This window comes from Pogoniulus pusillus, chromosome 34 (genome assembly GCF_015220805.1).
Source record: "Pogoniulus pusillus isolate bPogPus1 chromosome 34, bPogPus1.pri, whole genome shotgun sequence".
Taxonomy (NCBI): Eukaryota; Metazoa; Chordata; class Aves; order Piciformes; family Lybiidae; genus Pogoniulus; species Pogoniulus pusillus.
The window spans coordinates 12,862,531-12,875,175 of NC_087297.1; the positions used below are offsets into that span (position 1 = coordinate 12,862,531).

The 12,645-nt window shown below is 52.4% G+C and overlaps 1 protein-coding gene across 9 annotated transcripts in view; it reads right to left on the reverse strand.

Annotated features, from left to right (window-relative positions):
* ASPH (aspartate beta-hydroxylase) overlaps positions 1-11,355 on the reverse strand; it is an 83,226-nt gene extending 71,871 nt beyond the window's left edge. For all 9 annotated transcript variants that reach the window (XM_064170788.1, XM_064170784.1, XM_064170794.1 and 6 more), the window contains exon 1: positions 11,157-11,355. In XM_064170788.1, coding sequence (XP_064026858.1) covers positions 11,157-11,217 — 61 coding nt within the window. In that variant the 5' untranslated portion in view covers positions 11,218-11,355. The remainder of the gene's footprint in view (positions 1-11,156) is intronic.
* Positions 11,356-12,645: the final 1,290 nt, after the last annotated feature.

Here is a 12,645-nt window from a genome sequence, read left to right on the forward strand (position 1 = left end):
ACAGGGCAAGGGAGGGGATTCTGCCCCTTGGCTCTGCTCTCCTCACACCCCACCTGCAGTCCTGGGGGCAGTTCTGCAGCCCCCAGCACAAGCAGCACATGGAAGTGTTGGAGCCAGTGCAGAGGAGGCCACCAAGATGCTGAGAGGGCTGCAGCAGCTCTGCTGTGAGCACAGGCTGAGAGAGTTGGGGCTGTGCAGGCTGGAGAAGAGAAGGCTTGGAGGAGACCTTGGAGTGGCCTTGCAGGATCTGAAGGGGGCTACAGGAGGGCTGGTGAGGGACTATTGAGAAGGTCTGGGAATGCCAGGAGGAGGAGGAATGGGTTTGAACTGGCAGAGGGAAGATAGAAACTGGCTGTTAGGAAGAAGTTCTTTGCAGTGAGGGTGGTGAGACCCTGGCACAGGTTGCTCAGGGAGGTTGTGGAGCACAGAAGCACCCAATGTGAAGCACATTGGGTGCTTCTGTACTCCACAACCTCCCTGGAGGTGTTCAGTGCCAGGTTAGATGAGTCCCTGAGCAACCTGTTCTAGTGGGAGGTGTCCCTGCCTATGGCAGAGGGTTAGAACTGGCTGAGCTTTGAGGTCCCTTCCATCCTACCCCATTCTATGGTTCTATGGATGCTGAGCAGTGAGGGGAATGGTTTCACAGCAGCATTTAATGCAGCCAACATATCCTATCTGGATTCCTCCTGTGTTTTGAAATCTTTTCTCCACAAACTTAGAGAGTGCAAAATAACAAGCAGAGAATTAACAAAGCTTTGAGGGGGTTAAAAATCAATCCTGCAAAGGCAAAACAAAAGTATTTTGGGTTAATCTATTGACAGATGGATAGAGCAAAACACAGCTGCTTACCTGCTGGTGTTTGCCCCAAACACTTGAGTCAATTCCCTGCCTCAAAAGCTTTGGGTTTATGTGTACACAAGCACAAAACAGAATTAGATGCCTCCTGCAAGCTTATTTGGCTTAAACATCATGTTGAGTGGTTCAGAGTTCAGACTCAGGCTAAAAATCTGAGTTTGTTTCCTGCTACAGCATCAGCAGGTCTGTATCATCTATAACGTTGAGGGGGAGACCAAATGAAGAATGGTTTGGCCTGTGCAAATCACCCAGCAGCAGCATGGTGGGGTTGGAAGGGAGGTATGGAAATCATCCACTCTAACCCCTCCCTGCTAAAGCAGAGCACCCACAGCAGCTTGCCCAGAATCACAATGGCCAGGGGGGGTTGGAAGCTCTGCAGAAGAGACTCCACAGCCTCTCTGGGCAGCCTGCTCCAGGGCTCCAGCAGCCTCACACCAAGGAAGTTTCTCCTCCTGTTCAGGTGGGACTTCTTGGGTTCCAGTTTGTGCCCATTGCTCCTTGTCCTCTCATGGGGCACCACTGACAAGAGTCTGGCCCCATCCTTTTGCCCCCCACCCTTTAGTTCTTGCAGAGCACTGCTCAGATCCCCTCTGGGGTTGCCCTTCTGCAGGCTCTACAGCCACAGAGCTCTCAGCCTTTGCTCCTCACAGAGATGCTCCAGGCCCCCTCAGCAGCTTTGTAGCCTCCACTGGGCTCTCTCCAGTAGCTTTTCTTGTCATTCTTGAACTGGGGAACCCAGAGCAGGACCCAGTAGTCCACATGTGGCCTCACTAGGGCAGAGCAGAGAAGAATCTCCCATGACCTGATGGTCAGACTCTTCTCAACGCCCCCCAGAAGACACTTTGCCTTCTTGGCCACAATGACTTGAACTAGAGATGTTGAGGTGCTGGAAGGTGTTGAGAGCAGGGCAGCAAGGCTGGGGAGGGGCCTGGAGCACAGCCCTGTGAGGAGAGGCTGAGGGAGCTGGGGGGGTGCAGCCTGCAGCAGAGGAGGCTCAGGGCAGAGCTCATTGCTGTCTGCAGCTGCCTGCAGGGAGGCTGGAGCCAGGTGGGGTTGCGCTCTGCTGCCAGGCAGCCAGCACCAGAACAAGGGGACACAGCCTGAAGCTGTGCCAGAGCAGGTTCAGGCTGGATGTTGTTAGGAAGTTCCTGGCAGAGAGAGTGATTGGCACTGGAATGGGCTGCCCAGGGAGGTGCTGGAGTCTTTGTGGCAGGAGGTGTTGCAGCCAAGCCTGGCTGGGGCACTTAGTGCCATGGTCTGGTTGGTTGGGCAGGGCTGGGTGCTAGGTTGGGCTGGCTGAGCTTGGAGCTCTCTTCCAACCTGGCTGATTCTATGATTCTATGCTGCCTCTCTTTTGCTTAACCAGCTCTTACACAGAGCAGTCTGAAGTCCTGCACAGCCACTCTGCTCATTCAATATTTGGCTGCATTTAGGACAAGGCAGAGTTCAGGAAAGGTTAAGTGTGGAGAGGAAATACAAGAAATGCTTCAGCCCAGAACATGCAAATTTTGCTGGTGGTGACCTTTAAAAAAAGTTTCTCTTACATAAGGTTGCAAATCCTCATCTGTGCAGAGCTGCTGGCATTAATTTTAGGTGGTTTTTTTCCCCCCCTTGTTCTACTTTCCTATCCTGTAATGTGGGTCACATCAATTTGTTTTGGCAACAAGTCCTAATTAAGTCACACCAAAAAAGAAAGAAAAGAAAGCAGCTGAAGTTTCAGGTCTTTCAGTTCTTCTCATCACACAGAGGCTTGGGTTGGAAGGGATCTTGAAGATCATCCAGTTCCAGTCCCCTGCCATGGACAGGGACACCTCCCATTAGACCAAGTTGCTCAAGGACTCCTCCAACCTGACCCTGAACACTCCTCATGGTGTGATGGAGTTTCAGATATAGCAAATACAACTCTGGTTGTCATGCAGGTGCCTGTAGCTCTGCTGTTCACAACTTTCTGCTCATGGGTGGGGAGGGTGGGAGGGAAAGAGAACATTGTAAAATCCTTTACTCAATGCCTAAAGTTTGAAGTCTGCTACTAAATCAATGTCTTGAGGTGTTAGTTCAGAGGGGAGCAGTGCATCTGCAGAGCCCCAGAGAGGTTTTAGTTGTCTCTGCTAGTTTGAGGCCAGCTGGAATATTTGAGTGAGAAGAATTAGATCATAGGCTGTGGAAAGGAAACAGTGGTGGAAAGGAAAACAGTGGGGATGTCTACTTCACTCATAGGCTTGCTGAGATGTACAAAAGCAAGAGCATAAACATAGATAAGACAGTGTGGGTCTCTGGAAGCCTGTACTTGGGCTGCTTCTGTGTTACTAATCCTTCTGCTTTCTAACCCCCCTGGCTGATCCTCCAAACTCACCTTGCACATAAGGCAAACGCTGGGATAAGGTAGAGGGGTGGAAAGGAGGTGGAAGGGTGGTTGGAAGGCTCCCTCCTGGGTTGTGGGAGGGCTGTTGTGTTATACCTACAAATAGTTGTTAAAGTATGTTGTTGGGAGATCTCAGTTGCAAAATCATTGCTCTTTTTACCACTTCCTTGCTTCAAAAGGCAAAGCTGTGTTCCCAGTTACTGTGGGAAGAAGCAGTACCACAGTTAGAGATGATGAGATTTTAGTTGATGCTAAGAAAAACCCAAGCCAAACAAAGCCTAAAAGCAACCATTAGTGGAGTAAAAATGTTGTGTTAGTAATTCACTGATTAGCATCAAACAGAACCTCAGGAAGTAAAACTCTGCAAGGACACAGCTACTGGTGCAGAGAAAAGGAAACCTGAAGAGCAACCTCAGACTAGATTAAAGAGCAGACTTAGAGCACTCAGTAGTTACAACACCCCTAGCTACTGAATCCTCACACAGGCAACTCAGTAGTAGCATGTTATACACAGTGAGTACATGCATAGTAACACTGCAGCTCCAGAACAGTAACACTGCAGCTCCAGATGAAGGAGACCTAAAGCAGCTTCACTCCAGCTACTGGTACAGAGAAAAGGAAGCCTGAGGAGCAACCTCAGACTAAAGAGCAGACTTAGAGCACTCAGTAGTTACAACACCCCTAGCTATTAAATCCTCACACAGGCAACTCAGTAGTAGCATTTAGTAGCATTTGTTGCACACAGTGAGTACATGCATAGCAACACTGCAGCTCCAGATGAAGGAGACTTAGAGCAGCTTCACTCCAGGAGCTCTAACAGGGCTGAAGCACACACAAGAGCCTGTTCAGACTCATCTGCATACTCCCAGTGTCTTTAGAGTTGATTTCCACTTCAAAGCACAGCTCCACCAACTCCTTGGTGCACAAAGCAAGCCCCTAGGATGCGGTTAGGGAAAAAGCCTGCTGCAGGCAATCACACAGATTACCACTTGGTGATTTCCATCGGGGAAGAACCACTGGGGGCAAAGCAGAACTTCACTGCTCAAGCTCTCTACAACGAAGAAGTCAACACAGGAATTAGCACAGGGATGCTCCTGACATCTTTCCAGGCGAGTCATAAAGGTGCAGCTGAAAAGGAACTTTGCTTCTTTTCATACAGTAAAGGAGGTTTCAGTTTGGAAGAAAAAGCAACATGAAAATCCTACCTCTTTATGTAGAATCATAGAGTCAACCAGTCTGGAAGAGACCTCCAAGATCATCCAGTCCAACCAGTAAGAAATCATCTTAACATCCACGCTAGGAAATCTTCACTGCAGCCCTCACACATCCAACCAAACCATTCACCCTCTGTGTTCACAGCACAGCTCCATCAAACAACACAAGAGTGGTTTGTGTTGGAAGGGACCTTAAAGATCATCCAGAGACACTTCCCACCAGCTCAGGTTGCTCAAGGTCTCATCCAACCTGGCCTTGAACACCTCCAGGGAGGTCGTGGAGCACAGAAGCACAGATCAAAGATCACATTGGGTGCTTCTGTGCTCCACGACCTCCCTGGGAAACCTATGCCAGTGTCTCCCCACCCTTACAGAAAGCTCTAGATTCGACCTCATCCATCCCTGATGCCCAAGCACTGTGCCACCTCTGCCCTTCCAGCCAAAGGACTTTCCATCAGTCTGTGCACAGAGCCAGTTTAGGCAGCAAAGAGTCAACTTCTGTCTCATCAGTTCCCTGCGGGGTTCTTCTACACCTGCACAGCTACCAACTCTAGTAGAGAGAAAAGGAAGCCTGAAGAGCAACCTCTGACTAAAGAGCAGACCTAGAGCACTGAACTCTGAAAATACATTAACTCCTTAATCCCTCAATGGGATAAACCTTCCTTGAGTTTGAACCTGGGGTAGCTACCACCTGCCTGGGGAATTTTCCTGTTGTGTTCTGAGAGCAAGTGCCAAAAGCTGAGAGAAGACAGACTGGTTTTGGCTGGAAAAGCCCTTTGGAATTATCAAGTCTAACCATTACCTTGCTCTGCCAAGTCTGGTGCTTAATCATGTCATAGAATCATAATCATAGAATCAGTCAGGGTTGGAAGGAACCACAAGGAGCAGCCAATTCCAACCCTCCTGCCATGCCCAGGGACACCTCACACTAGAGCAGGCTGCCCAGAGCCTCAGCCAGCCTGGACTTAAACACCTCCAGGGATGAGGCTTCCACCACCTCCCTGGGCAACCCCTCCCAGGCTCCCTCCACCCTCATGCTGAGCAACTTCTTCCTAACATCCAGGCTCAATCTCCCCATTCCCAGCTTTGTTCCATCCCCCCCAGTCCTATCACTCCCTGGCAGCCTCAAAAGTCCCTCTCCAGCTTTCTTGTAGCCCCTTTAAGACCCTGAAATGCCACAATAAGATCATCTGGGAGCCTTCTCCTCTCCAGCCTGCACAGCCCCAACTGCCTCAGTCTCTCCTCACAGCAGAGCAGCTCCAGCCCTCTGCCCATCCTCACAGCCCTTCTCTGGACCCCTTCCAGCACCTCCACAGCCCTCTTGTCCCAGGGGCTCCAGAACTGGATGCAGTACTCCAGGTGGGGTCTCAGCAGTGCAGAGCAGAGGGCAGGATCACTTCCCTCACCCTGCTGCCCACTCTGCTCTTGCTGCAGCCCAGGCTCTGGTTGCTCTCTGCTGACAGAGCACACTGACAGCTCAGATTGGGCTTCTCCTCCACCAGCACCCCCAAGTCTCTCTCCTCAGGGCTCCTGCAGGGAGGCCACAAGTCAGACAGATGAGTCACACAAGAGGCTGGGTTTTGGTGGTTTTGCTATTTTTATCAGCTCATCTTAGGGTTTCCTCAAGATTTAGGGAAGGAAGACACACACAGAGTTGTCATTTTGACACTCAGTCCCTGGCATGGGCAGGGGAACTAAGAAATCAGAGTTAGCTGTTTGATTGCATGGCTTAGGTTGGAAGGAATCTCAAGAGATCATCTGCTGCAACCTCCCTGGAGAGCCTGTTCCAGAGTCTCACCACCCTTGTACTGAAGAACTTCTCTCTCAGCTCCACTCTAACCCTGCACTCCCTCAGCTTCAAACCATCTCCCCTTGTCCTGTTGCTAGACACCCTCAAGAAAAACCCCTCAGCAGCCTTCCTGCAGAATCCCTTCAGCTATTGGAAGGCAACTCTAAGGTACCCTGGAGTCTTCCTCAGGCTGCACTCCCCCAGCTCCCTCAGCCTGCGCTCACAGCAGAGCTGCTCCAGCCCTTGGATCACCTTTGTGGCTTCCTCTGGACTTGCTCCAACAGCTGTGTGTTCTTTCTGTGATGGACACAGGTACATCTGATACCAAGTACACAAATCCCACCAAAATTCACATCTCTAGGATCAGTCTCAAGTCATAATCAACTCTCCTGGTCAAATCCATCTGGCTATAAACACAGAGCCTTGTTTTGAGCAGTCAGTGCCAATACACAACAGAAATATCTGGCACTCGTGGTGAAAACTGAAGGTCTTCAACTAGCTGGAAGCAACTCAATTAGGCAATAAGGATAGGCCTGGTGAAGAAATCATTGCAACATTCCTAAAACAGTACAGAGAGATTCCAGCAGCGAGAACAAAGTAGTTCTTGCTCGTCTGCAACAGTTGGATAGCAAAGATGGTGCAAGAAAAGCTTCTAATGTCAAGTCTCATTCTCATGTGCAGTTTGAAGAGCCAAATAGAAGTGCTGAGCAGGATGCTGAGATCAGGAGGATCTGGATGAATGCAGCAAACACCAGAGTTAGACCTGAGCAAACCATCCCGAGTAAAGATGATCCAAGGGCTGGAGCAGCTCTGCATTTGGGTAAGGACATCAGGTCAGCTTCAATGCATGCATGCATGTAACACCCTCAAATTCAAAGAAAGCTGGAAAGGCAGAAATGAATGGAAGGATTAGATTAAGGAAGCTTAACAAGTCCAAAAGATGAGTAAAAGGAGTTAGAAGGTTTGCATTTGGATAGAAGGGAACTACATGGTGAAGCCAGGAAAAAGTGAGACCAAGCACCTTCTAGGACCTGGCAGAGAAAAGGGGGGGATGTCAGAAGATAATCTCAGTCATTCTGGGAATGAAAGTTAATTTCTCAGTGCAATAGTGGAATTCTTGGACTCCAGTCTGGGTGCTGACAGTGAAAACTGTGCTTCAGTAAGTCCATGCTTACTGTAAGACCAAAGGCACCCCTGCAGCACAGCAACAGATGGCATCTCACCTTCACTCCTCCTTCCAGAGTCAAGCCCTGCTTACAAACTAAACCATCTGCCTTCCAGAAGTAGCTGGGCTGCTGATCTCACTCTTGCTGCAAGGATTCTCCTCCACCACCTGCTAATGCCAAAGACAGTTCCAAATGTCCTGCCTCATAAAATCTGGGGGAGTTCATTCATGGCCAGGAGACATGCACCTATGTGGGTGCAATCCCAAGCACCGCTCCAGGCTGGGTGGGGAATGGCTGAGAGCAGCCCTGAGGAACAGGACCTGGGGGCCTGGGGTGAGGAAAAGCTCCACAGGAGCCTGCAGTGTGAGTGCAGCCCAGACACAACCCTGTGCTGGGCTGCAGCAAGAGCAGTGTGGGCACAGGGCAAGGGAGGGGATTCTGCCCCTTGGCTCTGCTCTCCTCACACCCCACCTGCAGTCCTGGGGGCAGTTCTGCAGCCCCCAGCACAAGCAGCACACGGAAGTGTTGGAGCCAATGCAGAGGAGGCCATCAAGATGCTGAGAGGGCTGCAGCAGCTCTGCTCTGAGCACAGGCTGAGAGAGTTGGGGCTGTGCAGGCTGGAGAAGAGAAGGCTTGGAGGAGACCTTGGAGTGGCCTTGCAGGATCTGAAGGGGGCTGCAGGAAGGCTGAGGAGAGACTATTGAGAAGGTCTGGGAATGGCAGGAGGAGGAGGAATGGGTTTGAAGTGGCAGAGGGGAGATAGAAACTGGATGTTAGGGAAGGGTTCTTTGGAGTGAGGGTGGTGAGAGACTGGCACAGGTTTCCCAGGGAGGTGTTCAAGGCCAGGCTGGATGAGGCCTTGAGCAACCTGTTCTAGTGGGAGGTGTCCCTGCCTGTGGCAGGGGGTTGGAACTGGCTGAGCTTTGAGGTCTGTTCCAACCTAAACCATTCTATGACTCTGTGATATGCACTTGCTCCTGTACCACAACTGCTCCTCCTCTAGTGATGCTTTAAAGTATCCGTTCCTACATCTGTCTGTTTAAAACTGCTTTACTTCCTTCAGAGAAGGCAGTTTTCACAATGGATTCTGTAGGCTAGCTCCAAGAAGCCAAACTTCCCAGCAAAGATAATAACAAACACATGTTTGCCTCTTCAGGCAACCTCAAACTGTCACATTTTGACCCATATTTTTTTGGCTGCTGCTCTCCCACTGAAATCACTGCCACCAGCACACAGTTCTGCAAAGAAGCATCCATCAGTAGCAGCTCAAAGCTTCAATACAATGATTTGGGGGTTTATTAGGACTGATTTCACAGCTCCTAGCAGATGACTTTTGAAACTGAGAGGAGTTGCTAAGAAATAGTTCCACGTCTGACACTTCAGTGAATCTGAGAACACGGAGAGGAAGCTCAGCTAGGACTACTTCAGACTTTAGCTGCTGCTAAGGTTACTGTCAATACTTTCTGAAGAGGAACCCCAAAAGCAGATGATTCCTTTCAGATGCAGGCATTGCCTTCAGCTCAGAGATTTTCAGATGTGCTGTCAACCTCAGTGATTTCGGAGCTATGAGCAATGCCTTGGCAAGAAGCCAGATCCTCTGCTATGAACTGCTGTGAAAGTGAATACTACCACACTACCCAGAACTGCCTCAGACTTGAGGTTTCCACACCTCACAGCCATCTCAAACCTACCTCCCGTTGCCATTTTCACATCTCAGCTGCAGTGAAGACTCTGATCCCAGCTTTTATTCCCCCAGGAGTATTCATCCATTACCTCCTTCTGCAGCTGCAGCTATGGAGACAGCATCAGCTTCATGCTATCATTCCTGCTGTTGCCCAAAGGATTCTAACAAGGAGTTGCTGAAACTAACACAACACTTTAAGAGCTTACATCTTAGGAGAGTGCCTAACACATTACTCATACTGCTTCACCCCCTCAGATAGCATTAAAGAGAGTCCCCAGTGCAATGACACAGAGCAGAAAGCTTCTCAGGCAACAAGATGAGATTTTACTCAGGAGTGAAAATAAAAACCCCCACAGAATCCTTTTTGATTTAGTAAGAGATTCAGCTTCCTGCTTTTAAACCTTGACAAACCTTTAAAGTGGTTTTAAGCACACTGAAGGAACCATGGTTAGCGTTCCAAATTACATTGGGGACGTTCATTCCTCACACAGCATCATGTTTTAGCAGGCTTCACACTGCCTGATGATGATGATCAGAGCACCTCCAGCCCGAGCCAAAGTGGGAAAAAAAGCAGGACTGAAAAGAAACCAGCAAAGAAGCCAACAGCACTCCTCTGACCACTGCAATGTCCTCTCTAAAGTCTATCTGAAATCCCTCTCTTAATTCATCATGTGACAGGTAGTCTAATCCTATGTGGTTCATCCCTTAATGAGCAGTGCTCTCCAGATTATTGCTCTGCTCTAAGGTGAGCAACAGGTATTAATTACTTCAGTGCTGCCAGCACATTTCCTCACTGGAGCTCTGTGCATGTCAAGCTCAAACCCAAAGAAGTCAGAAGCAGAGAACCTCCAATCTCTGAGGACAGCACTTCCTTTCTCGACTGCAGTGTGGACAGCTGCAGAGGGGCTCCAGAACTCTGTGTGTTTTCCCCCTCTCTGAAGCATGTTTTGCTGTGCTTAAAAATGCTACTTGCACAAAAGCTTTCTCTGCCTCAGCTGCCCACACACTACTGTTTAGCAGCAGCCAGGTTGGCTACGGTGTTCCTTATTGGGGGTGGGGAATGTCTGTCTCAAAACCCTTTCTGCTCCCGTCCTCCTTGCTTCTCTACTCACAGCAACCATCAGCTTAGATGCTCCGTCTGCAGTAGACACAAAAGCTTTAGATCAGCCTTGATAAAACAGGTCAGAACACGAGTAATGACTTCACTAGCAGCAGATATAGGACAGCTCAGCTCTGTCCACGGCTTCCAGAGCTTTGCAGCTCCAAGATACCTACAAGATGTTGAGACCTGCCCTGGGAAGATGATCTGAGTGTCACTCACCTCAACCCTGATGGGCAGCTTTCAGAGAATGACAGAATTGCTTTGACTGGAAGAAACCTTTACAATGATGGAGTCCAACCCTTAGCCCAGCCCTGCCAGCACCCCACCGAACCACGCCTCTCAGCACCACTTCCACACAGCTCTGAAACCCCTCCAGGGACGGGGACTCCACCACTGCCTTGGGCCAGCTGGTCCAGGGCCTGACAACCCTTTTGGGGAAGAAAGATTTTCTTCTAATATCCAACTTAAACCTCCCTTGGTGCTACTTGGGGTCGTTCTCTCTTGTCCTGTCTCTTGTTCCTTGGAAGAGACAAACCCCCACCCGGATCCAAGCCCCTCGCCGGGAGCTGCAGAGAGCACCGAGATCTCCCCTGCGGGCTGCTGCTCACCAGCCCTGCTCTCCAGACCCTTCGCCAGCCTCCTTGCCCTCTCCGGCCAGGCTCCATCCTGGGTATCTCCATCTCCTAGGCCCGGCCACGCCAGCCTCTCCTCCACGTGAATCCCAGGAAGGGGAAGGGCGGGAGCTGGAGGCTCAGATCTGGGCTATCCATCCCTGCCCCCCGGGGCCGGTGGATCGCGGCCCGGCAGAATGGGAGAGGGACGCGACGGGAGCTGCTCCACCGGGAGAGAACGGACCAACAGCCCTCCGCTTCAGCCGGTGAGCGGCGGCATGGGCCCCATTCTCGCCCCACCGACACCTCCATCGCCCCGAGAAACCCGCGCCCTTTTCCACGCGGCTGCGGCCCCGATCCCGCCGCCGCTCACCTCTTTTGGAGCCGGGGCTGGGGCTGCTGCCGGCGCCTCGGGAGCTCTTGCGTGAGGCCATAGCGCTCCTGTCAGGCAAAGCGGGGGAGGAGGAGACGAAGCAGAGGGCCAGCGGCGGCGCGCTCGGCGGCGAGGGGCGGAGCCGCAGCGGGAACGAGCCCGGGACCGCCGCCGCCACCGGAGCCTCGCGTGGGGGGGCGCCCCGCGGCCTCAGCGGTGCACGCCCCCGCCCGCTGTCGGCCAATGGCGGAGCGCCGGGGAAGGGCGGGGCGGCGGCTCTCGGCCCCCATTGGCGGGTGGTGCAGCGGCGGGCGGGGCGCTCCGGGGCGCGTTCCCGTGGCGCGCTCCCGGCGCTGTCGCCGCCGCCGGCGCCTCTGAACGTGGCAGCGCGGGGGCGCGCCGGGGGCTCTCGCGAGGGTTCGGCCGCGGGGTCGGCTCCCGGCGGTGGGTTTCGGTGCTTCGCCAACGGCCGCCGCTTCCCCCAGCCCCTTCCCCTATCCTGCTTCTCCACGGCCGCCCTGTGCCGTTCCCTGCTTGCCGGGGAAGGGGCTCGGGCCCTAAGCAGCCCGTTGAGGAAGGAAGGAGGATGCCGGTGTGGGGAGGGGGCTGTAGCGGTCCCGAGGCTTTCGAGCTCGGAAAGGAGAAGGGGAAGCGGGGAAGATGTCGGGGTATCCCTGTGTTGGCCCCGAGAGGTTGGCTGGCGGTCCGGTCGGAGCTGCGTGACCCGCAAGAAGCGAGCAGGTGGCCGAGGAGAAGCCGCTGATGGTGCGGGTGGACGAGGCCGGACCTGTCGGTGAGGGGCCCCAGCAAGCCGGGGGAAGGAAAGCAGGGAAAGTAAAGCTGGCCCAAGGGAGTTGCTTGTTTCAGCTGCAGCTGCTTAGCTCATCCTGGCCAGCCTCTGCGTGCGCAGGCGGTGGCGGTGTCGAACGGCTGGGAAAGAGCTCCTCAGGCCTCTCGGAAAGGACCTCTCCGGCCGCCCTGGTAAGGGAGTTTGAAGCAGGTCACAGCAGCTCTCTAGCAAGCTTTTTGAGGCTTTACAAACACTTGCCTGAGGCAAAGCAAACATCTTCGTAGGACTTCAGAACGCTTCTTGTTAAGGATGAACCTAACTGCTTGAGCAGCAGGGTGCCAGTGTGGGCAGCCTGCTGTGGAGGAGCTGCCTCTGCCCGTGGTGGAACTAGATGAACCCTCAGGTTCCTTCCAGCTCAGACCGTTCCGTGACTGGGTGAACAGTGCTACACAGAAGGATATTGCTAATGATTGCTTGTGAACATTTCTGACTGCAAATGGCCTGTAAAATTCCTCCTGCCTTGTTTCCGTTGGCACGGAGCTGCCAGTGCTCTCTGTTTGGTGCGTTCAGCATGCGGCTCGTAGGCTCCTCTGTCCGGGAAAGCTCTCCTGCGGGCTTACAAAGACACACACAGGTGCAAAACACAGACCTGTAGAGTGCTTTGGGGTGGAAGTGACCTCTAAGGTCATGGGGGGGGGG